Source organism: Piliocolobus tephrosceles, chromosome 13, assembly GCF_002776525.5.
Source record: "Piliocolobus tephrosceles isolate RC106 chromosome 13, ASM277652v3, whole genome shotgun sequence".
Classification (NCBI taxonomy): Eukaryota; Metazoa; Chordata; class Mammalia; order Primates; family Cercopithecidae; genus Piliocolobus; species Piliocolobus tephrosceles.
Genome location: NC_045446.1, coordinates 31,649,481 through 31,674,579, shown reverse-complemented (window position 1 = coordinate 31,674,579; position 25,099 = coordinate 31,649,481). Strand labels below are relative to the sequence as shown.

The 25,099-nt window shown below is 38.5% G+C and overlaps 1 protein-coding gene and 1 pseudogene across 1 annotated transcript in view; one reads left to right on the top strand and one right to left on the bottom strand.

The window, feature by feature from the left end:
- The window catches only part of CCDC73 (coiled-coil domain containing 73), a 184,979-nt gene that overhangs the window by 134,375 nt on the left and 25,505 nt on the right, over positions 1-25,099 (bottom strand). Inside the window, exon 2 of the mRNA XM_026454068.2 lies at positions 22,073-22,222. Coding sequence (XP_026309853.1) covers positions 22,073-22,207 — 135 coding nt within the window. The 5' untranslated portion in view covers positions 22,208-22,222. The remainder of the gene's footprint in view (positions 1-22,072; positions 22,223-25,099) is intronic.
- On the top strand, positions 20,289-20,641 carry LOC111521895 (annotated as a pseudogene).

Genomic DNA, 25,099 nt, shown 5'->3' with positions numbered 1-25,099 from the left:
GTGTGTGTGTATGGTCCATGGGATATTTTGACACGGGCATACATTACATAAAAATCACATCAGGGCCAGGCACGGTGGCTCACACCTGTAATCCCAGCACTTTGGGAGGCCGAGGTGGGCGGACCACTTGAGACCCGGTCAAGATCAGTCTGGCCAACATGGTAAAACCCCATCTCTACTAAAAAGACAAAAAATAGCCAGGGAGAGCATGATGGCACATGCCTGTTATCCCAGCTACTCAGGAGGCTGAGGCACGAGAATCACTTGAACCTGGGAGGCAGAGGTTGCCCGGAGCCAAGATCATGCCACTGCACTCCAGCCTGGGCAACACAGCAAGACTCTGTCTCAAAAAAAAAAAAATCACATCAGGGTAAATGGGGCATCCATCACCTCAAGCATTTGTCCTTTATGTTACAAATAATCCAATTAATACTCTTTTAGTTATCTTTAAATGTACAAGTAAATTATTAGACTATAGTCACCTTGTGCTATCAGTTACCAGATTTTATTCAGTCTTCCTATTTTTTTGTACCCATGAACCATCCCCAGCTCATCCCTAACCCCACTCCCACTACCCTTCCTAGCCTCTAGTAACCATTATTCTACTCTCTATCTCCATGAGTTCAACCGTTTTAATTTTTACCTCCCACAAATAAGGGAGGACATGCAAAGTTTATCTTTCTGTGCCTGGCTTATTTCACTTATAATGACCTCCAGTTCCATCCATGTTGTTGCAAGTAATAGGATCTCATTCTTCTCTATGGCTGAATAGTATATTCATATACTGTGTATATGTACCACATTTCATTATCCATTCATCTATTTACGGATGCTTAGGTTGCTTCAAAATCTTGGTTACTGTGAATAGTGCTACAATAAACACAGGAGTACAAATATCTCTTTGATATACTGATGTCCTTTCCTTTAGGTACATACCTAGTGGCAGGATTGCTGGATCATATGGTAGTTCTATTTTTAGCTTTTTAAGAAACCTGCGGCCGGGCGCGGTGGCTCAAGCCTGTAATCCCAGCACTTTGGGAGGCTGAGACGGGTGGATCACTAGGTCAGGAGATCGAGACCATCCTGGCTAACATGGTGAAACCCTGTCTCTACTAAAAAATACAAAAAAAAACTAGCCAGGCGAGGTGGGCGCCTGTAGTCCCAGCTACTGGGGAGGCTGAGGCAGGAGAATGGCGTAAACCCGGGAGGCGGAGCTTGCAGTGAGCTGAGATCTGGCCACTGCACTCCAGCCCAGGCGACAGAGCGAGACTCCGTCTCAAAAAAAAAAAAAAAAAAAAGAAACCTGCAAACTGTTCTCCATAGTGGTTATACTAATTTACATTCCCATCAACAGTATATGAGGGTTCACTTTTTTCCACATCTTCAACAGCATTTGTTATTGCCTTTCTTTTGGATAAAAACCACTTTAAATGGGGTGAGATGATATCTCATTGTAGTTTTGATTTGCATTTCTCTGATGATCAGTGATGCTGAACACCTTTTCATATACCTGTGTGCCATTTGTATGTCTTCTTTGATAAATATTTATTCAGATCTTTTGCCCTGGATTATTAGATTTTTTCCTATATAGATGTTTGAGCTCTTTATATATTTTGGTTATTAATTCCTTGTCAGATTGATCATTTGCAAATATTTTCTCCCATTCTGTGAGTTGTCTCTTCACTTTGTTGTTTCTTTTGCTGTGCAGAAGCTTTTTAGCTTGATGTGATCGTATTTGTCCGTTTTTGCTTTGGTTCCTGTGATTGTGGAGCATTACTCAAGAAATCTTTGCCCAGTCCAATGTCCTGGAGAGTTTCCCCCAATATTTTCTTTTAGTCATTTCACAGCTTGTGGTTTTAGATTTAAGTCCTTAGTCCATTTTGATTTTATTTTTGTATATGAAAAGAGACAGTGGTCTACTTTCATTCTTCTGCATGTGTATATCCAGGTTTTCCAGTCATTCCTCAATGTATGTTCTTGGCACCTTTGTTGAAAATGAGTTCACTATAGGTGTGTGACTTTGTTTCTGGGTTCTCTATTCTGTTGCATTGGTCTTTGTGTCTGTTTTTAATGCCAGTACCATGCTGTTTTGGTTACTATAGTTCTGTAGTATAATTTGAAGGCAGGCAATGTGATTCTGGCAGTTCTGTTCTTTTTGCTCAGGATAGCTTTGGCTATTCTGGGTCTTTTGTGGTTCCATATAAATTTTAGAATTTTTTTTTCTATTTCTCTGAAGAATGCCATTAATATTTTGATTGGTATTGCATTAAATCTGTAGATTGCTGTGGGTAGTATGGGCATTTTAACAATATTGATTCTTCCAAACCATGAACATGGAATATCTTTCCATTATTTTTTGTGTTCTCTTCCATCTCTTTCACCTATGTTTTATAGTTTCATTGTAAAGAGCCTTCAATTCTTTAAGTTCTTCCCTAGATGTTTAATTTTATTTGTAGCTATTGTAAATGAGATTACTTTCTTGACTTCTTTTTCAGATTGTTTGCTGTTGGCATAGAAATGCTACTGGTTTTTGTATGTTAATTTTGTATTCTGCAACTTTACTGAATTTGTTTATCAGTTCTAATAGTTTTTGGTGGAGTCTTTAGGTTTTTCCAAATATAAGATCATATCATCTGTGAACAAGGATAATTTGAATTCATCCTTTCCAATTTATTTATTCTTGTCTGATTGCTGTAGCTAGGGCTTCCAGTACTATGTTGAATAACAGTGGGCATCCTTGTCATGTTCCAGATCTTAGAGGAAAAGCTTTCAGTTTCTTCCCATTCAGTATAATACTAGCTCTGGGTCTATCATATATGGCTTTTATTGTGTTGAGGTATGCTCCTTTTATATCAAGTTTTTGAGGGTGTTTAATTATGAAGGAACATTGAATTTTATCAAATGTTTTCTCAGAATAAATTGGAATAATTATATGTTTGTTTGTCCTTCATTCTGTTGACATGCTGTATCACACTGACTGATTTGCATATGTGGAAACATCCTTGGATCCCTGTGATAAATCCCACTTGGTCATGATAAACGATTCTTTTAATGTGTGGTTGAATTCTGTTTGCTAGTATTTTATTGAGAATTTTTGTATCAATGTTCATTAGAGATACTGGCCTGTAGTTTTCTTTTTCTTTTTCTTTTTTTTTTTTTTTTTTGTCATGTGTCTCTGTCTGGTTTTGGTATCAGAGTAAATACTGGCCTCATAGAATGAGTATGGAGGTATTCCTTCTGCCTCTACTTTTATGGAATACTTTGAGTAGAAATGGTATTAGTTCTTCTTTAAATGTTTGACAAAATTTGGCAGTGAAGCCATTGTGTCCCAGGCTTTTTCTTTGCTGGGATACTTTTTATTATGGTGTCATTACTTATTACTGGTCTCTTCAGGTTTTGGATTTCTTCATAGTTTAATCCTGGTAGGTTGTACGTGTCTAGAAATTTATCCATTTCTTCTAGGTTTTCCAACTTATTGGCATACAGTTGCTTAGAGCCTCTAATGATCCTTGAAATTTCTACAGTATCCGTTGTGATTTCTCCTTTTTCATCTCTGATTTTATTTATTTGGGTCTTTTCTTTCATTAGTCTAACAGATTGTCAATTTTATTTTTTCAAAAAAACTTGCTTTTTTGTATTGTTTTTCTTATTTCAATTTCATTTATTTCTGCTCTGATCTTTACCATTTCTTTTCTTATACTAACTTTGGGTTTGGTTTCCTCTTGCTTTTCTAGTTCCTTAAGATGTATAATTAGGTTGTTTATTCGAAGTTTTTCTTCTATTTAGATGTAGACACTTAGAGCTATAAACTTTCATCTTACTATTGATTTTGCTATATCCCATAGGTTTTGGTATGTTGTGTTTCTATTATTGTTTGTTTCAAGACATTTTTCAATTTCCTTCTTGATCTCTTCATTGACCAACTGATCATTCAGGAGCATATTGTTTAATTTCCATGTGTTTGCATAGTTTCCAAAATTCCTCATTATTGGTTTCCAGTTTTATGCCATTGTTGTCAAAGAAAATGCTTGATATTATTTCAATTTTTAAAAAGTTTTAAGACTTGTTTTGTGGCCTAACATATGGTCTAACCTTGAGAATGATCCATGTGCTGAGAAGAATAATTTGTATTCTGCAGCTATTGGATGAAATGTTCTATATATATCTATTAGATTCACTTGGTCTACAGTACAGATTAAGTCCAGGGTCTCTTTATTGATTATCTGTCTGGATGATCTGTCCAGTGTTGAAAGTGGAGTGTTGAAGTCTTCAACTATTTTAGTATTAGAGTCTATCTCTCTAGCTCTAGTAACATTTGTTTTAAACATATGGGTGCTCCAGTGTTAGTGCACATATTTTTACAACTGTTATATCCTCTTTCTGACTTGATCCCTTGATCATTATATAATGACCTTCTTTATCCCCTTTTATAGTTTTTGTTTTGAGAAACAAAAACTCTATTTTGTCTGATGTAAGTATAGCTACTCCTGCTCTTTTTTGGTTTCCATTTGCATGGAATATCTTTTTCATCCCTTTATTTTTAGTCTATGTGTGACTTTATAGGTGAAGTGTGCCTCCTGTAGGCAACAGATTGTTGGGTATTTTTTTTTACTCTATTCAGACACTCTACATGTTATATATATATATAATTTAAATTCTGGGTTACATGTGCAGAACGTGCACTTTTGTTACATTGGTATACACGTGCTATGGTAGTTTGCTGCACCCATCAACCCATCACCTACATTAGGTATTTCTCCTAACGTTATCCCTCCCCTACCCCCACAGACCCCTGTGTGTGATGTTCCTCTCCCTGTGTCCATGTGTACTCATTGTTCAACTTCCACTTATGAGTGAGAACATGTGATGTTTGGTTTTCTGATCTTGTGATAGTTTGCTGAGAATGATGGCTTCCAGCTTCATCCATGTCCCTGCAAAGGATATGAACTCATCCTTTTTTATGGCTGTATAGTATTCCATGGTGTATATGTGCCACATTTTCTTAATCCAGTCTATCACTGATGGACATTTGGGTTGGTTCCAAGTCTTTGCTATTGGGAATAGTGCCACAATAAACATATGTGTGTATGTGTCTTTATTGTAAAATGATTTATAATCCTTTGGGTATATGCCCAGTAATGGGATTGCTGGGTCAAATGGTATTTCTTGTTCTAGATCCTTGAGGAATCACCACACTGTCTGCCACAATGGTTGAACTAATTTACACTCTCACCAACAATGTAAAAGCATTCCTATTTCTCCACAACCTCTCCAGCATCTGCTGTTTCCTGACTTTTTCATGATTGCCATTCTAACTGGCATGAGATGATATTTCATTGTGGTTTTGATTTGCATTTCTCTGATTTTTTTCATAGGTCTGTTGGCTGCATAAATGTCTTCTTTTGAGAAGTGTCTGTTCACATTCTCTGCTCATTTTTTGATCGGGTTGTTTGCTTTTTTCTTGTACATTTGTTTAAGTTCTTTGTAGATTCTGGATATTAGCCCTTTGTCAGATGGATAGACTGCAAAACTTTTCTCCCATTCTGTAGGTTGCCTGTTCACTCTGATGGTAGTTTCTTTTGCTGTGCAGAAGCTCTTTAGTTTAATTAGATCCCATTTGTCAATTTTGGCTTTTGTTGCCATTGCTTTTGGTGTTTTAAAGTCTTTGCCCATGCCTATGTCCTGAATGGTATTGCCTAGGTTTTCTTCTAGGATTTTTATGGTCCTAGGTCTTATGTTTAAGTCTTTGATCCATCTTGAGTTGATTTTTGTATAAGGTGTAAGGAAGGGGTCCACTTTCAGTTTTCTACATATGGCTAGCCAGTTTTCCCAACAGTATTTATTAAATAGGGAATCTTTTCTCCATTGCTTGTGTGTGTCAGGTTTGTCAAAGATTAGATGGTGGTACATGTGTGGTGTTATTTCTGAGGCATCCATTCTGTTCCATTGGTCTATATATCTGTTTTGGTGCCAGTACCATGCTGTTTTGGTTACGGTAGCCTTGTAGTATAGTTTGAAGTCAGACAGTGTGATGCCTCCAGCTTTGTTCTTCTTGCCCAAAATTGTCTTGGCTATGCGGGCTCTTTTTTGGTTCCATATGAACTTTAAAGTAGTTTTTTCCAATTCTGTGAAGAAAGTCAGTGGTAGTTTCATGGGGACAGCATTGACTCTATAAATTAATTTGGGTGGTCAGGCCATTTTCACAATATTGATTCTTCCTATCCATGAGTATGGAATGTTCTTCCATTTGTTTGTGTCCTCTCTTATTTCCTTGAGCAGTGGTTTGTAGTTCTCCTTGAAGAGGTCCTGCACATACCTTGTGCAGGTATTGCACAAAATACCTTGATTCCTAGGTATTTTATTCTCTTTGTAGCAATTGTGAATGGGAGTTTACTCATGATTTGGCTCTCTGATTGTCTGTTATTGGTGTATAGGAATGCTTGTGATTTTTGCACATTGATTTTGTATCCTGAGACTTTGCTGAAGTTGCTTATCAGCTTAAGGAGATTTGGAGCTGAGACGACAGGGTTTTCTAAATATACAATTATATCATCTGCAAACAGAGACAATTTGACTTCTTCTCTTCCTATCTGAATAACCTTTATTATTTTCTCTTGCCTGGTTGCCCTGGCCAGAACTTCCAATACTGTGTTGAATAGAAGTGGTGAGAGAGGGCATCCTTCTCTTGTGCCGGTTTTCAAAGGGAATGCTTCCAATTTTTGTCCATTCAGCATGATATTGGCTGTGGGTTTGTCATAAATAGCTCTTATTATTTTGAGATATGCTCCATCAATACCTAGTTTATTGAGAGTTTTTAGCATGAAAGGCTGTTGAATGTTGTCAAAGGTCTTTTTTGCATCTATTGAGATAATCATGTGGTTTCTGTCATTGGTTCTGTTTATGTGATGGATTACATTTACTGATTTGTGTATGTTGAACTAGCTTTGTATCCCAGGGATGAAGCCAACTTGATAGTGGTAGATAAGCTTTTTGATGTGCTGCTGGATTCGATTTGCCAGTATTTTATCGAGGATTTTTGCATCAATGTTCATCAGGGATATGGGCCTAAAATTCTCTCTTTTTGTTCTGTCTCTGCCAGGCTTTGGTATCAGGATGATGCTGGCCTCATAAAACAAATTAAGGAGGATTCCCTCTTTTTCTATTGATCGGGATAGTTTCAGAAGGAATGGTACAGCTCCTCTTTGTACCTCTGGTAGAAGTTGGTGGTGAATCTGTCTGATCCTGGCCTTTTTTTGGTTGGTAGACTATTAATTATTGCCTCAATTTCAGAACCTGTTATTGGTCTATTCAGAGATTCAACTTCTTCCTCATTTAGTCTTGGGAGGGTGTATGTGTCCAGGAATATACCATTTCTTCTAGATTTTCTAGTTTATTTGTGTAGAGGTGTTTATAGTATTCTCTGATGGTAGTTTGTATTTCTGTGGGATTGGTGGTGATATCCTCTTTATCATTTTTTATTGCATCTATTTGATTTTCCTCTCTTTTCTTCTTTATTAGTCTTGCTAGTGGTCTATTGACTTTGTTGATCTTTTCAAAAAACCAACTCCTGGATTCATTAATTTTTTGAAGGGTTTTTTGTGTCTCTATCTCCTTCAGTTCTGCTCTGACCTTAGTTATTTCTTGTCTTCTGGTAGATTTTGAATTTGTTTGCTCTTGCTTCTCTAGTTCTTTTAATTGTGATGTTAGGGTGTTGATTTTAGATCTCTCATGCTTTCTCTTGTGGGCATTTAGTTCTATACATTTCCCTCTATACACTGCTTTAAATGTGTCCCAGAGATTCTGGTACATTGTATCTTTGTTCTCATTGGTTTCAAAGAACATCTTTATTTCTGCCTTCATTTCATTATTTATCCAGTAGTCATTCAGGAGCAGGCTGTTCAGTTTCCACGTAGTTGTGTGGTTTTTAGTGAGTTTCTTAATCCTGAGTTCTAGTTTGTTTGCACTGTGGTCTGAGAGACAGTTTGTTGTGATTTCTGTTCTTTTATATTTGCTGAGGGTGTTTTACTTCCAATTACATGGTCAATTTTAGAATAAGTGTGATGTGGTGCTGAGAAGAATATATATTCTGTTGATTTGGGGTGGAGAGTTCTATTAGATGTCTATTAGGTCTACTTGGTCCAGAGCTGAGTTCAAGTCCTGGATATCCTCGTTAATTTTCTGTCTCATTGATCTGTCTAATATTGACAGTGGGGTGTTAAAGTCTCCCACTACTATTGTGTGGGAGTCTAAGTCTCTTTGTAGGTCTCTAAGAACTTGCTTTATGAATCTGGGTGCTCCTGTATTGGGTGCATATATATTTAGGTTAGTGCTTCTTGTTGAATTGATCCTTTTACCATTATGTAATGGCCTTCTTTGTCTCTTTTGATCTTTGTTGGTTTAAAGTCTGTCTTATCAGAGACCAGTATAACAACCCCTGCTTTTTTTTTTTTTTCTTTCCATTTGCTTAGTAGATCTTCCTTCATCCCTTTATTTTGAGCCTATGTGTTTCTCTGCATGTGAGGTGGGTCTCCTGAATACAGCACACTGATGGGTCTTGACTCTTTATCCAATTTGCCAGTCTGTGTCTTTTAGTTTGAGCATTTAGCCCATTTAAATTTAAGGTTAATGTTATTATGTGTGAATTTGATCCTGTCTCTATGATGCTAGCTGGTTATTTTGCCCATTAGTTGATGCAGTTTCTTCATAGTGTTGATGGTCTTTACAATTTGGCATGTTTTTGTGGTGAATGGTACTGGTTATTCTTTTTTTTTTTTTTTTTTTTTAAGACGGAGTCTTGCTCTGTCGCCCAGGCTGGAGTGCAGTGGCCGGATCTCAGTTCACTGCAAGCTCTGCCTCCCAGGTTCACGCCATTCTCCTGCCTCAGCCTCCCGAGCAGCTGGGACTACAGGTGCCCGCCATCTCGCCCGGCTAGTTTTTTGTATTTTTTTAGTAGAGACGGGGTTTCACCGTGTTCGCCAGGATGGTCTCTATCTCCTGACCTCGTGATCCGCCCATCTCAGCCTCCCAAAGTGCTGGGATTACAGGCTTGAGCCACCACGCCCAGTCCCAGTTATTCCTTTCTATATTTAGTGCTTCCTTCAGGAGCTCTTGTAATGCAGGCCTGGAGGTGACAACATCTCTCAGCATTTCCTTGTCTATAAAGGATTTCTCCTTCACTTATGAAGCTTAGTTTGGCTGAATATGAAATTCTGGGTTGAAAATTATTTTCTTTAAGAATGTTGAATACTGGCCCCCACTCTCTTCTGGCTTGTAGGGTTTCTGCCAAGAGATCTGCTGTTAGTCTGATGGGTTTCCTTTTGTGGGTAACCCAACCTTTCTCTCTGGCTGCCCTTAACATTTTTTTCCTTCATTTCAACCGTGGTGAAACTGACAATTATGTGTCTTGGGGTTGCTCTTCTCAAGGAGTATCCTTGTGGTGTTCTCTGTATTTCCTGAATTTGAATGTTGGCCTGCCTTACTAGATTGGGGAAGTTCTCCTGGATAATATCCTGAAGAGTGTTTTCTAACTTGGTTCCATTCTCCCTGTCACTTTCAGGTACACCAATCAAGCATAGATTTGGTATTTTCACATAGGCCCATATTTCTTGGAGGCTTTGTTCATTTTGTTTCATTCTTTTTCTTCTAATCTTGTCTTCTCACTTTATTTCATTAATTTGATTTTCAATCACTGGTATCCTTTCTTCTGTTTGATCAAATCAGCTACTCAAGCTTGTGTATGCTTCATGAAGTTCTCATACTGTGATTTTCAGCTCCATCAGGTCATTTAAGCTCTTCTCTACACTGATTATTCTGGTAAGCCATTTGTCTAACTTTTTTTCAAGGTTTTTAGCTTCTTTGTAATGCATCAGAACATGCTCCTTTAGCTTGGAGAAGTTTGTTATTACTGGCCTTCTGAAGCCTACTTCTATCAACTCATCAAATTCATTCTCTGTCCAGTTTTGTTCTCTTGTTGGCGAGGTGTGGTGTTCCTTTGGAAGAGAAGAGGCATTCTGGTTTTTGGAATTTTCAGCCTTTCTGCTCTGGTTTATCCCCATCTTTGTAGTTTTATCTACCTTTGGTCTTTGATGTTGGTGACCTATGGATGCGGTTTTGGTGTGGATGTCCTTTTTGTTGATGTTGATGCTATTCCTTTCTGTTTGTTAGTTTTCCTTCTAACAGACCGGCCCCTCAGCTGCAGGTCTGTTGGAGTCTGCTGGAGGTCCACTCCAGACCCTGTTTGCCTGGGTATCACCAGTGGAGGCTGCAGAACAGCAAATAGTGCTCCCTGATCCTTCCTCTGGAAGCTTCATCCCAGAGGGGCACCCACCTATATGGGGTGTCTGTTGGCCCCTACTGGGAGGTATCTCCCAATCAGGCTAAAGGGGGTCAGGGACCCATTTAAGGAGGCAGTCTGTCTGTTATTGGAGTTCAAACGCTGTGCTAGGAGAACTACTGTTCTCTTCAGAGCTGTCAGGCAGGGACGTTTAAGTCTGGAGAAGCTGTCTGCTGCCTTTTGTTCAGATATGCCCTGCCCCCAGAGGTGGAATCTAGAGGCAGTAGGCCTTGCTGAGCTGCAGTGGGCTCTGCCCAGTTCAAGCTTCCCTGCTGCTTTGTTTACACTGTGAGTACAGAACCGCCTACTCAAGCCTCAGCAATGGCAGATGCCCCTCCCCCTGTCAAATTTCAGCATCCCAGGTTGATCTCAGACTGCTGCGCTAGCAGCAAGAAAGACTCCAGGGGCATGGGACGTGCCGAGACAGGCACAGGAGGGAATCTCCAGGTCAGCCAGATGCGAAGGCCATGGGAAAAGTGCAGTATTTGCACAGGAGTGTACTGTTCCTCCAGGTACAGGCAATCACGGCTTCCCTTGGCTAGGAAAGGGAAATCCCCTGATCCCTTGCACTTCCCGGGTGAGGCGACACCCTGCCCCGCTTTGGCTCACCCTCTGTGGGCTGCACCCACTGTCCAACCAGTCCCAATGAGATAAACCAGGTACCTCAGTTGGAAATGCAGAAATCACCTGTCTTCTGCATCGGTCTCGCTGGGAGCTGTAGACTGGAGGGGTTCCTATTCAGCCATCTTGGAAGCGACCCACTGTATATGTTCTTATTGGAGAATTTAGTCCATTTACATTCAATGTTATTATTGATAAGTGAGGACTATCTCTTGTCATTTTGTTATTTTTTTTCTGGTTGTTTTGTGCTTTTCCTGTTTTCTTCCTTCCTGTCTGTCTTTCAGTGAAGGTGATTTTCTCTAGCGGTATTTTTTAATTCCTTGCTTTTTATTTTTGTGCATCTCTTGTACAGTTTTCGATTTGAGGTTACCATTAGGCTTGCAAATCCTATCTTTAACCCATTGTTTTAAAATGATAACAAATTAACACTGATTGCATAAACAAGCTAATTACCAAACAAGCAAAAAGAAAACTTATAAAAACTCAGTAATTTAACTTTGTCTCCTCACTTTTTACATTTTTGTTGTTTCCATTCATATCTTATTATACTGTCTATGTCTCGAAAAGCTGTAGTTGTTATTTTTGATTGGTTCATCTTTTCATTTTTCTACTTATGAGTATTTTACACATCACACTTCCAGTGTTATAATATTCTGTGTTTTTCTGTGTACCTACTATTACCAGTGAGTTTTGTACCTTCAGATGATTTCTTATCGCTGATTAACATCCTTTTCTTTCAGATTGTAGACCTCTCTTTAGCATTTCTTGTAGGACAGGTCTGGTGTTAATGAAATCCCTCAGCTTTTGTTTATCTGGGTAAGTCTTTATTTCTCCTTCATGTTTGAAGGATATTTTCACTGCATATACTATTCTAGGGTAAAAGTTTTTTCCTTCAGCACTGTAAATATGTCCTGGCGTGTAAGGCTTCCACTGAAAAGTCTGCTGCCAGATGTATTGGAGCTCCATTGTATGTTGTTTCTTTTATCTTGATGCTTTTAGGATCCTTTCTTTATCCTTGACCTTTAGGAATATTATTATTAAATGCCTCAAGGTAGTCTTCTTTGGGTTACATCTGCTTGGTTTTCTATAACCTTCTTGTACTTGAATATTGATATTTTTCTATAGATTTGGGAAGTTCTCCGTTATTATCCCATTGAATAAACTTTCCACTCATCTCTTTCTCTACCTCCTCTTTAAAGCCAAAAATGCTTAGATTTGCCCTTTTGAGGCTATTTTCACGATTTTGTAGGTAGATTTTGAGGTTTTCTTTTTTCTTTTGTCTCCTTTGACTGTATATTTTCAAACAGCCTGTCTTCAAGCTTACTAATTCTTTCTTCTGTTCGATCAATTCTGCTATTATGAGACTCCGATGCATTCTTCAGTAGGTTAATTGCATTTTTCAATTCCAGAATTTCTGCTTGACTCTTTTTAAATTATTTCTCTCTCTTTATTAAATCTATTTGACAGAATTTTAAATTCCTTCTCTGTGTTATTCTGAATTTCTTTGAGCTTCCTCAAAACAGCTATTTTGACTTCTCTGAAAGTTCATATGTCTCTATTTCTCTGGGACTGGTCCCTGGTGCCTTATTGGTTTGTTTGGTGAGGTATGTTTTTCTGGATGGTCTTGATACTTGTGAGTGTTCGTCAGTGTCTGGGCATTGAAGAGTTTGGTATTTTTTGCAGTCTTCGCAGTCTGACCTTGTGTGGACCTATCCTTGGGAAGGGTTTCCAGGTATTTGAAGGGACTTGAGTGTAGTGATGGAAGTATTTTGTCACTGCAGCTGTATTTGCACTAGGGGGCACCACAAGCCCAGTAACGATGAAGTTCTTGCAGACTCATAGAAGTATTGCCTTGGTGGTCTTGGATAAGATCCAGAAGAATTATCTGAATTACCAAGCAGGGGCTCATTCTCTCCTTTTTTTTTTTTTTTTTTTTTTTTTGAGATGGAGTCTCACTCTGTCGCCCAGACTGGAATGCAATGGCACAATTTTGGCTCACTGCAACCTCCACCTCTGGGTTCAAGCCATTCTCCTGCCTCAGCCTCCTGAGTAGCTGGGATTACAAGTGCCCACCACCACCCCTGGCTAATTTTTTTGTATTTTTAGTAGAGACAGGGTTTCACTATGTTGGCCAGGCTGGTCTCGAACTCCTGACCTCGTGATCCACCCACCTCGGCCTCCCAAAGTGTTGGGATTACAGGTGTGAGCCACCGCTCATGGCCTCTACTCTTAATTTCTACCAAATAGATGGATTATCTCTCTGTGCTGAGCTTCCTGGAGGTGGGGGACAGGTGACACAAGCACTCCTGTAACCTCCACCACTGGGACTGCACTGGGTCAGACCTGAACCCAGTACAGCACTGGGTCTTACCCAAGGCCTGCTATAGCCACTATCTGACTACCACCAGTGTGCACTCAGGGCCCTAGGGATCTATAATCACCAGGTGGCAAAACCAGCCAGTCTTGTATCCTTCTTTTCAGGGAAGTGAGTGTCCCTGAGCTCTAGGCAGGTTCATGCCATCCAGGAGCCAGGGCCAAGTCAGAAACCTAAGGAATCCATCTGGTGCTCTATTCCACTGTGGCTAAGCTGGCACCAAAACCACAAGACAAGATTCTTCTCACTCCTCCCTCACCTTTCCCAAGGCAGAGGAATCTTTCCCCATGGTCACCACCACCACAGCCAATGAGGAGTATTGACAGGGTACCACTGATGTTCACTTAAGGCCCAAGTCCAGGCCAGGACTCACCCTTCAGGATAGTGGGCTCCCCTCTGTCCCAGGGTAGGTCCAGAGATGCTGTCCATGAGCCAAAGCCTGGAATCGGGAACCCCTAGAGCCCACTTGGTGCTCTTCCCCACTGTGGCCAAGCTGGTACCTAAGCTGCAAGACAAAGTTCCCTTTATTCTTCCCCCTTCTTTTCTCAAGTGGAAGGGGTCTCTCCTCATAGCCACCACAGCTGTGAATATGCTGGGTCACACCTGAAGCCCGCATGTCTGAATCTAACTCAAGGCCCATAGCATGTACTACTTGGTTATTGCTACTGACTATTCAGTGTCCAAGGGCTCTTAAGTCAGCAGGTAGTGAATCCTGCCAGAACTGAATCCTTCCCTTCAAGGCAGCAGGTTTCCTGTCTAATCCAGGGTGTGTCTAGAAATGTTGTCTGGGAGTTAGGGCCTGGAATGGGAGCCTGATGATTCTGCCCAGTGCCCTATCCTACTGTGGCTTAGCTGGTATCCAAGTTGCAAAATAAAATCCTCTTACCTCTTCCCTCTTCTCTCTTCAAGCAGGAAGGAGTCTCTTTGGGAGCTGTACCCTGCACTGCCGGGGGTTGAGGGAGGGGTGGCGTAAGCACTCCCTTTCCCACCCCGACTGGTGTGTCACTGGGTCGCATGCCCTCTCCACTGGCTCCGAGACCAGTCCAAGTCCACTGGCTCTGAGACCAGTACAACACTAGTACTTGCCTAGGAAGTATAGTCCTTGTAGCCTAGATTGGCATTATTTGGAACCCCCCCCCCAGTGGCAAGGCTTGCTGAAACTCAAGTTCAAACCACTGGGATGGGCGATTCGCCTCTGGCGAGGGCTGGTCTGAATGCACTCTCCATGGGCACCGGCTGAGTTCTGCCTGGTGTTGGGAGCACTGAGTTCCCACAATTCCTGCACTTTCCTTTAACCGCACAGATTTTCTCCACATCATGTGGCCACTGTAGGGGCTGGGGGAGAGGTGGAGTTGGAGATTCAAGACTATCTTTCCTACTCTCTTCAGTACCTCTTTCAGCAATATGAAGCTAAAACCAAGTACTATGACCACTCACTTGATTTTTGGTCCTCATGAAGGTGCTTTTTTGTGTAGATAGTTGTCAAATTTGGTATTCCTGCAAGGAGGACAATTGGTAGAATCTTCTGTTTGGCCATCTTGCCCCCACCCTCAAAACTTAGTAATTTAAAACAATATTTTATTAGGTCTCACAATTCTGTACAATGATCGGGCTTAGCAAGACAGTTCTGTTTCACATGCTATGGTCATTCTTGCAGAAGCATTTATATGGTAGCTTGGCTAGGGCTGGGATGACAGTGACTTCTGCTTACACTCCAGTGTCTTTCCCCATGTAGCTTCTGATCATTAAATAATCTATTTTGAACTTTATGACATAGCTCTGGCTTCCAAGAGGATGTGTTCTAAGAGAAAAAGCCCCAATGTGCGAGTACTTATCAAGCCTCCGCTTAGTAACATGATTGCTAATGTTTCGTTGGCCAAGAAAGTCACATGACCAGGGCTAAGTTAATGTGGGAGTGATCTACTTAAGGACACGAAGTATGGTTCATTGGAAGCCACAAATATAACAGCATCATTTATTTACTGGCTGTTCACAGATATTTAGACTGCTTATAACTTTTCCCACTACAACAATATAGTAAATATCACTGTAGCAAAATATTTGCCCAAGTAAGCTCACACAAAAAATTATCCTAGATAAAAATATAAACTGCTCAGACTTAATGAACATGAAATTTTAAATTCCAATTTAAACAGATAAAACTGAATTTCTATCCATTATCTATATTAATTTACATCAAAAAGGAAAAAATACAGTAGTATTCATTCCTGAAAACTCCAGCCAATGCTGGAAATTATCAATCTTTTTAGTATTTTTCCAATCTGAGAATCAAAAACTGATTATCTCATTTTTGTTTTAATCTGCATTTATTTTATTAGTAGTAAAGTTAAGCATACTTTTGTACATTTTATGATTACTTGTATTTCTTCATTCTGTTCATTTTTCTGTTGGGTTGTTTTGATTTGGAATATTTTGTAAATAAGACATTGATTTTTTTATTATTTTGCATGTTGCAAATATTTTCTCTCCATCACTTTGTTTTTTAAGAGACTAAGTCTTGCTTGTCACCCATGCTGGACTGCAGTGGTACAATCACAGCTCACTGTAACCCTGAACTCCTGGGATTAAGTGATCCTCCTGCCTCTGCCTCATGCCCAAGTAGCTAGGACTATGGACACACGCCATCATGTCCAACTAATTAAAAATTTTTCTTGTAGAGAAAGGGTCTCATTATGTTGCCCAGGCTGGTCTCGAACTCCTGGCCTCAAGTGATTGATCCTCCCACCTCAGCCTCCCAAAGCACTGGAATTACACAGGTATGAGCCACTGTGACTGGCCAGTCACTTTTTTTTAACTTTATGATGGCTATTATCCTGTAAAAGCTAAGAAACTAGCCATCATATCCAGCCATCTTTTCCTTTATGAAGGATAATCTCTATTCCCAAGAATATAAAAATTGTTTCTTATGTTTTCTAGTATTTGTATGGTTTTCTTCTTTGCATTGAGTTTTAGTTTTCTTTTTTTTTTTTTTTTCTTGAGACAAGCTTTTGCTGTGTCACCCAGGCTGCAGCGCAGTGACACAAACACAGCTCACTGCAGCCTTGATCTTCTGGGCCCAAGTGATCCTCCTACCTCAGCCTCCCAAGTAGCTGGGAATACAGGCATGCACCACCACACCCAGCTAAAATTTTGAGATGGAGTCTCACTCTGCAGCCCAGGCTGGAGTGCAGTGATGTGATCTTGGCTCACTACAACCTCTGCTTCCTGGGTTCAAGTGATTCTCCTGCCTCATCCTCCTCAGTAGCTTGGATTACAAGCACCCACCACCATGCCCAGCTAATTTTTTGTATTTTTAGCAGAGATGGGGTTTCACCATGTTGGCCAGGCTGGTCTCAAACTCCTGACCTCAAGTGATCCGCCCACCTCGGCCTCCCAAAGTGTTAGGATTACAGGTGTGAGCCACCACACCCAGGTCCCAACTAAAATTTCTTAAGTTTTTTGTTGAGATGGGGTCACACCATGTTGCCCAGGTTGTTTTCAAACTCCTGGCTTCAAGTGATCCTCCCACCTCAGCCTACCAAAGGATTACAGGTATGAGACACCAGACCCAGCCCTGGGTTTTATTTTTGTGTATAAGGTATGTATGAATGCTCCAAATACCACTTACTATTGTTCTTTTCACCCATTGAATTGACTTATCTTTTTAATGATTTATTTATTCCTGCAACTATGTCACATTTTAAATTATTACAGCATTTGAACATGGTTTAATATCTGATAGAGCAAGTAGCACTTCATTCTTCTCTTTTGAAAATGTTATTGGCTATCCTCATGTATTTTTCTTACATATATAACTTTAGAATCATCCTACCGAGCTCTAAAAAACACTGCATTAGGTTTTGATTAGCACATATTAAATTTGGGGATCCTTTGAAGGAAACTCTAGAAATGAAAAAGGTTATCATTGAAATTAAAAACTCTAAGGAAGGTTAGATAGCAGGTAAAAACATCTGAAGAGATAATTAGATAACAACACAATGAATCACACAGAACTCAGTATAGAGAGGCAAATAGGAAGAAATATAAGAGAGTTAAGAGCCAAAAAGGATAAGATGACATGGGCCAATATGCTGTCTATTGGGATTTCAAGAAAAAAGATAATATAGAAAATAAGGGGCAATACTAAAAAAAAAAATCACAGCTGAAGTTTTTTGTAACATTCAGGTATCAAAATGAGTCTCTAAAAATACAGATAAATCCACACCTAGACACATTAAAAATAAAGATCATCGATGACAAACAGATCTTAAGAGCGAATAGAAATGATTAATTACCTACAGAGGAAAACTTCTAAATAGCAGCAAAAGAACTCAATTAAAATCTCTTTAAAATACTGACAGAACACAAATGTAATCTACAATTTCATGGCAAAATAAAGACATTTTCTGGAAAAAGGAAAGTCTAAAAAGAGTTTACCATTAACAGACTTTTTAGCATTGAATTAGAGGAATGTGAATTAGCTGGACCAGTTTCCAGAGTACACAGAAGATGCCTTCAACTTTTTTTTCTTTTGAGACAGAATCTCACTCTGTCACCCAGGCTGGAGTATAGTAGCGTGATCTTGGCTCACTGCAACCTCTGCCTTCCAGATTTAAGCGATTCTCCTGCCTCAACCTCCCACGTAGCTGGGATTACAGGCACCCGTCACCCCGTCCAGCTAATTTCTGTATTTTTAGTAGAGATGGGATGTTGGCCAGGCTGGACTTGAACTCCTGGCCTCAAGTGATCCACCCATCTCAGCCTCCCAAAGTGCTGGGATTATACGTGTTAGCCATCGTGCTCGGCCGGCTTCAACATTTTTTATCTGGATAAAAGCCTAGGAAAATAATTAAGACCTTAAATTATCCTTTTAGAGGCCAGGCAAGGTGGCTCGCCCGTGTAATCCCAGCACTTTGGGAGGCTGAGGTGGGTGGATCACGAGGTCAGGAGATCGAGACCAGCCTGGCCAACATGGTGAAACCCTGTCTCTACTAAAAATACAAAAATTAGCTGGGTGTGGTGATGCATGCCTGTAATCCCAGCTGCTCAGGAGGCTAAGGCAGGAGAATCGCTTGAACCTGAGAGGCGGAGGTTGCAGTGAGCTGAGATCATGCCACTGCATTCCAGTCTGGGTGACAGAGCAAGATTCCATCTCAAAAAATATATATATATATATATCGTTTTAAAGGTTATTTACAACATCAAGTCCAAGATAATTTATTACAATTGTATATTTTTTCTCTACCATTTGGGAAGATATAAAGCCTATTTCTATTTATTTAGCAATTACCCTTAACATTTTAATATTCCTACTTAACTGAAGAACATCTGTAGTTGGTTAGTATCTTTATATCTTCTGAATGATACAAGGACCTAAGAATCAGTCCCATCCAGGCTTAACGGTAACTGTGGATCAGTGTTTTAATTCTACTTTTTTATCTATAAAAACTAAATGTAATTATTCATTTTTAATTGTATCTTAATCTTTTTGCACTCTGTTTTAAATGCTAAATAAAAAGATCTCTTCAGAAACTACCAAGGAGAGAAGTATTAAAAATTTGCAATAAAGATTTGGGAGGGCATGAGACAAAATCAGTACCTCATAAGTAGTTCCTGAATAAGATCTGTTCTTGCTTACTTGTCACACATGCCTGCAAAATGTCTGGTACAAGAATATGCACAGCAATATGAATAGCAACTGTTTTCATAAAAACCAACAACTGGAAACCACTTAGGTATCCATAACTATGTTAATGAAAACAACAAACCTTGGTACATTTACATTATAGATACTGCTCAATGATAAAAACAAACTGACTACAAACACACATGACAAGAATAAATCTCAAAAATACTACACTGAGTAAAAAAAAACCCTACACCAAATAATATATACTGAATGATTCCCCTTATATGAAAATCTAGACCAGAGATATACTAATCTATAGTGAAAAAAAATTAGAACAGGGGCTGCCTCTGGATGAAAAGGGGTGAAGAATTTTATTCTACATAAATTTCATATTGAAAGAAAAAATAAACAAATATTAAAATCTAGTTAATAATAGACATACTGAAGCATATAATTTCCAACTTACTTGGAAATGAATCCCAAAAATAAGACCAATGACAGACAGATATACTATGAGATCAAGTACAGAATCTGGGTAGTAGGTATATTAGGTTCCTATTACTACTGCAACAAATAACAACAAACTTAGTGGCTTAAAACAACTCAAATTTATTCTGTTGCAGTTCTGGAGGTCAGAAGTCCAAGGTATCTGCAGGGCTGCATACCTTCTATAGTCTCTGGGGGAGAATCCATTTCCTTGCCTCTTCCAGCTTCCATTTACATATGTTCCTTGGCTCATAGCAATTTCCTCCATCTTCAAAGCTAGCAGCATAACATCTTCCAATCTCTTTCTCTTTGACTATAACCTCTACTTCCACTATCACATCTCTTTCTTGGACTCTGATTCCCCTGTCTCCCTCTTATAAGAATGTTTATGAGTACTCTGGACCCACTTGAATAATCAAGCATAATCCCTCCATCTCAAAATGCTTAGTTTAATCACACCTACAAAATTCCTTTTGCCATATAAGGTAGCATATTCACAGGTTCTTGAAATTAGGACATGAACATGCTTAGGTGCCATATTCTGTCTACCACAATGGATGGATGGGTGTTCACTGTGAAGTTCTTTCAACTATTACGTATGTTTGAAATTTTCCTAAAATGTTAGGGGGAAAATCTAGGAATGCAGGAAAAGTACTGCCATCAGGGTAAATGTGAAAACCAGTAACTGTCTTTTTCTAGTGAAAGTAAGGGATATTTTTCCCCTTTTTAAGAAGAAAGCTCTCTTTTCAATGAGGAATTTCATTGTTAGTATTATGTACTTTTACATTTGATTATTAAAAACATTGTCCCTCTTCATTCAGGGATGGCATCTAGAGGCACTCAAAATGGTCCAGCATTTGACGCACCATCATGGGCTTTCCTACAATAGAGCCTCTAACAAAACAAGGTTGTCCCAAACCCGTGGTAATAGAATTGTTTACCTTTATACCAAGAAGGTTGGGAAAGCACCAAAATCTCCATGTGGCATGCCTCCAAGTAGACTTCAAGGAGTTTGTGATGTGAGACCTAAAGTTCTTATGAGGTTGTCTTGAGAAAACGTGTCAGCAGAGCCTATGGTGGTTCCATGTGTGCTAATTGTGTCCATGACAGGCTCAAACATGCTTTCTTCATCAAGGAGCAGAAAATCCTTGTGAAAGTATTGAAGGCACAAGCACAGAGTTTGAAAGCTAAATTTTAAAATAAAGCTTTCTTGGGTAATAAAAGAAAAAGAAGAAAAAAAAACACACACTATTCCTTTTCTCATCTGAAATTTTTCAGAAGCTTTTTAAAGGAAGCATATTTTTTAAGTTGGAAATATAAACAGACCAAAGTATAAAATTTAAAACACAATAAAACAGAATATTGTTTTAAATGGTGACCAGAAGTTGTTTCACTTAGGAAAGAACATTTTAAGCTAATTTTAAAAAACAGTTCTTTATAATACTTATCCAAAATACCATTTTTAGCAGAATTTCATGTTAAAACAGGCTTTTATTACACCAGTAAGTAACTTTAAATAGGATGAACACTGTGGTATTTAAATTTGCTTATTGTAACAATAAATTTCAATATTTTTAAATCCTAGAACAATATTCATATTATTATATAATAAAAATGTTGTTCCAGCTCTTTTTCTCTCATTTATAGCTTATTTTCAGAAAGTCAGTAAATTATACTGATTCTTCTCTCTGCCTCTTCTGTTCTATCTTCATGGTCATATATACATCCTAGTGAACTCATTTCTATATCATTATTGCAATAGTTTTATGGTTTTTTTCTCTCCAGAATCTTCCAAGTTCCAGTCTATTCTATATAGAGTTAAAATTTAGACCCATACAAGTCTCAGAAATAAAATGCTTTTTAAGAGGATTTGCACAATATAGATATCCTGCTGAAACCAATATTTTTTACTTTTTTTTTTTTTTGAGACAGAGTCTTGTTCCATCACCCAGGCTGGAGTGCAGTGGCGTGATCTTGGCTCATTGCAACCTCCACCTCCCGGGTTCAAGCAATACTTGGGACTCAGCAGCTGGGACTACAAGCATGTGCCACCAAATCCAGCCAATTTTTTGTATTTTTTAATAGAGACAGCATTTCACCATGTTGGCCAGGCTGGTCTCGAACTCCTGGCCTCAACTGATCCACCTGCCTCGTCTTTTACAATTTTATACTAGACATATGCTTTAAGAAAAAAATCCCAGTTGCCACTTTTTAAAATAAAGATATTTGATTCTTTCAACCCAGAATATTTACTACATACATTTATTTTGTCACTTAATCATATACTGCCTTGTTTCATTATTTAATCATTTCATAGGCATCTGTATAATAACCTTAACAAAAATGTAATCTCCCCAAGAGCGATTCTTTTTCATCAGCCATGTGTCTAAAGAGGGTGCTATCTGTGCACTCCCAGGGATTCAATAAATACTAGTTGACTTATCAGGCACTTAATCTGAAAACCCCTCTTTTATTTTGTGCTTTAGTTTCCAAATTCTTATTTCGCATTCCTTGATCATTGACTTAATCTGTCCTAGTCTCTTTTACTTCATTAATTGGACTATATATTTTGTTTCTAAACAAGAGGGAGTTTTCCTATTTAACAAAAGCATTTTAAAAAGGAGCTTACCCTTCTCATACGCAATTCTTCTAATGCTTCCAGTAAACTTGTTTTGAAATCTAATAGCTGAATAGAAAACAATGTCTCTGAAGAACTTTGAAGAGTAAAGGTAGATGATGACTCAGTATTGAAGTTGTTTTCCATATTAATATTTATTTCCTGTAATGTAAAAAGGTCTTAACTGAAAAAAACAATTTATCTAGGTTTTTCAAGTAAAAGCATAGTTACCATAAAAATATGACAACCTGTATCCCATAATCTGCCAATTTCAGCACTGTTTAACAGTTGTGTCATCACTCCACTCTAATGTTGACCAAAAAAACACTTAGCAACAATGGTATTATTCTGTTTCTCTATGGTTGAAGCCTTTTCTGGCAGCTGAGTACCCTCAAAGGCCAAATTTTTCTCACCAGTCTTCTAAAGGCTGGGTTCGTGACGTTGCAGGCAAGTTGCTTCATGCCAAAGCTGGGATATACATTCTGCTTCCTAAACTTTGCCTTGACATAAAGCTTCTTTGTGAAGATGATGTGAATAGTAATATGAAATCTTCAAACTCAACATAGTTGGAAGATGAAGGCTGGAAAATTTGCCTTTTATTAAAAACCAAGATAGTTAAATACCTTTCTCAACCCAGAAAATGTATGAGTCAGGCTGCAAGAAACTTTTCAACTTTTCAATATGAAATAATTATCAATTCACAGGTAGTTGCAAAAGAATGTACAGTGAAGTCCTATACACCATTCACTTAATAACCCCCGCAAATGTTAACATCTTGTATAACAAGAGTACAGTATTAAAAATATGCATCTAACTTTGGTACAATCCATGGAGCTTATTAGCACTTTACCAGTTATACATGTACTTATTTGTGTGCATGTGTCTGTGTGTATATATGCTTTTGGCAAGTTTATCATATTTATAGCTTCATATAACTATGACCTCAATTTAAGATACAGAACTCTAGCATCAATACAAGCTTCTTCAAGCAGCTTCTTTGTTGTCATACCCACTCTCTTCCCCTATCCTTAACTCCGAGAAAATACTAATCTGTTATCTATCTCCGTAATTTTGTTATTTCAAGAGCACTCATAAATGAAATCACACATCATGTAACCTATGGCTTTTTTTTTAAGTTCATCCAAATTGTTACATGTATCAATAACTCATTCCTTTTTATTGTTTAGTAGTATTTTGTGGTATGGGTATATTATTTACTTAACTACTCACCCATGGAATAACATTTTAGTAGTTTCCAGTTTGTGACTATTATGAAAAAAAGGTGCTATAAACATTTATGTACACATTTCTCTGTGATCATAATTTTTCATTTCTTAGGGATAAATGCCCAAGAGTAAAACTGTTGGGTTGAGTGAATATTCAGTCCATTTTTAGTTGTAAAGGAAACTGCCACATTATTTTCCAGAGTGGCTGTACCATTTTCCATTCCCACTGGCAATGTGCAAGTAATCCAGTTTCTCCAAATTTCTGCCAGCATTTGGTGTTATCACTATTTTTTTTATTTTAGCCATTCTGATAAGTATTATACTAACAAGCATTCTCCAGAGAAACAGAATAGGATAGGCATGTGTGTATATCTATGTGGAGGGTTGTATGTATATATGTGAAAGACTCATATACACCTATATATAGACACAGACCTACACACACACACACAAGCAGAGAGATAGAGAGAGACATTTTAGGGAACTGGCTTACACAATTGTGGAGACTGTCAACTCTGAAATCTTTAGGGTCAACCAGCAGGTTAGAGACTCAGGAAAGAGCTGATGTTGTAGCTCAAGTTCAAAAGCAGTCTGGAAGCAGAATTCCCACTTCCTTGGACAACCCAAATCTTTTTATCTTTTGGCCTTCAACTGATTGGATGAGGCCCACCCACATTATGGAGAGTAATTTGCTTTATTCAAAGTCTGCTGATTTAAATGTTAATCACAGCCATAAAATACCTTCACAACATTATCTAGACTGGTATTTGGCCCAGCATCTGGGTACTATGGCCTAGCCAAGTTGATACATAAAATTAACAGCAGTGCATGTGCATGAAACAAACTTTCTAAAAGGAAAATTTTCATTCCTGAAAATGATGAGGTATGTTATTTGGACCAATCCTCCTACTAAAAACAACTAAAAATTCTAAATAAAACATTTTAAAATCTTCTCAAAAGCATCAAAGACTGAAAAGATAATAAAAAATTATGGAACCAAATTCTAAATTCTAAAAGAAACCAAGAACCAAAAAGTAGACCAAGCACTAACAGCTATCTTTACCCTGTGGGGATTTGACAAATGAGGCAAAATTAAACTATAGCTTTTATGAAGTCTGATTTAAAATGTATAGAATTCAAGTTTAGGGCTTACCAAAGTCTAATAAGAGATTCGCTACATTAAGCAGAATTCAAAAGAGTTAAACTCTCAGGTAAGGCTGAACCGAAAGTAACCCACCTTCTACAGGAGAGGTGCCTTGGTGCCAAGCAAATAAAGTATAAAGGAAAAGAAAAGGGAGGGAGAGACAAAGAAAGAGAAGAGGAAAAAAGTCTTATCCCAGAAAGTTGTAAACAGTTTAATTTCATATTAATTTTTAAATAAAAGCTGCTTCACAGGATGGTGAAAGAAACCTCAATCTATTAATATAATTTAAAATGCTTCCAGATTGATAATGCCCATAAAAACTTTGCAGATGCAAATGAAAATTTATTCTAGAAGAATACACTTAGCCAGGTGTGGTGGTGCACCCTGGTAGTCCCAGCTACTGGGAAGGCTGAGGTGGAAGGGTCATTTGAGCCCACAAGTTTGAGGCTGCAGTGAGCCTTGATCGTGCCATTGCACTCCACCATAGGTGACAGTGTGAGACCACTTCTCAAAAAAATAAAAGAAAGAAAGAAAAAAGAAAAAGACAAAGACAAACAAATAGAGACATCTGCAAGATGTCTGAACAGGTACTTCATAAAAGAGGATATCCAAATGGCCAATACACCCAGGAAAGAGGTACCTAGCTTCATTAGTAATCAAGGATATGCA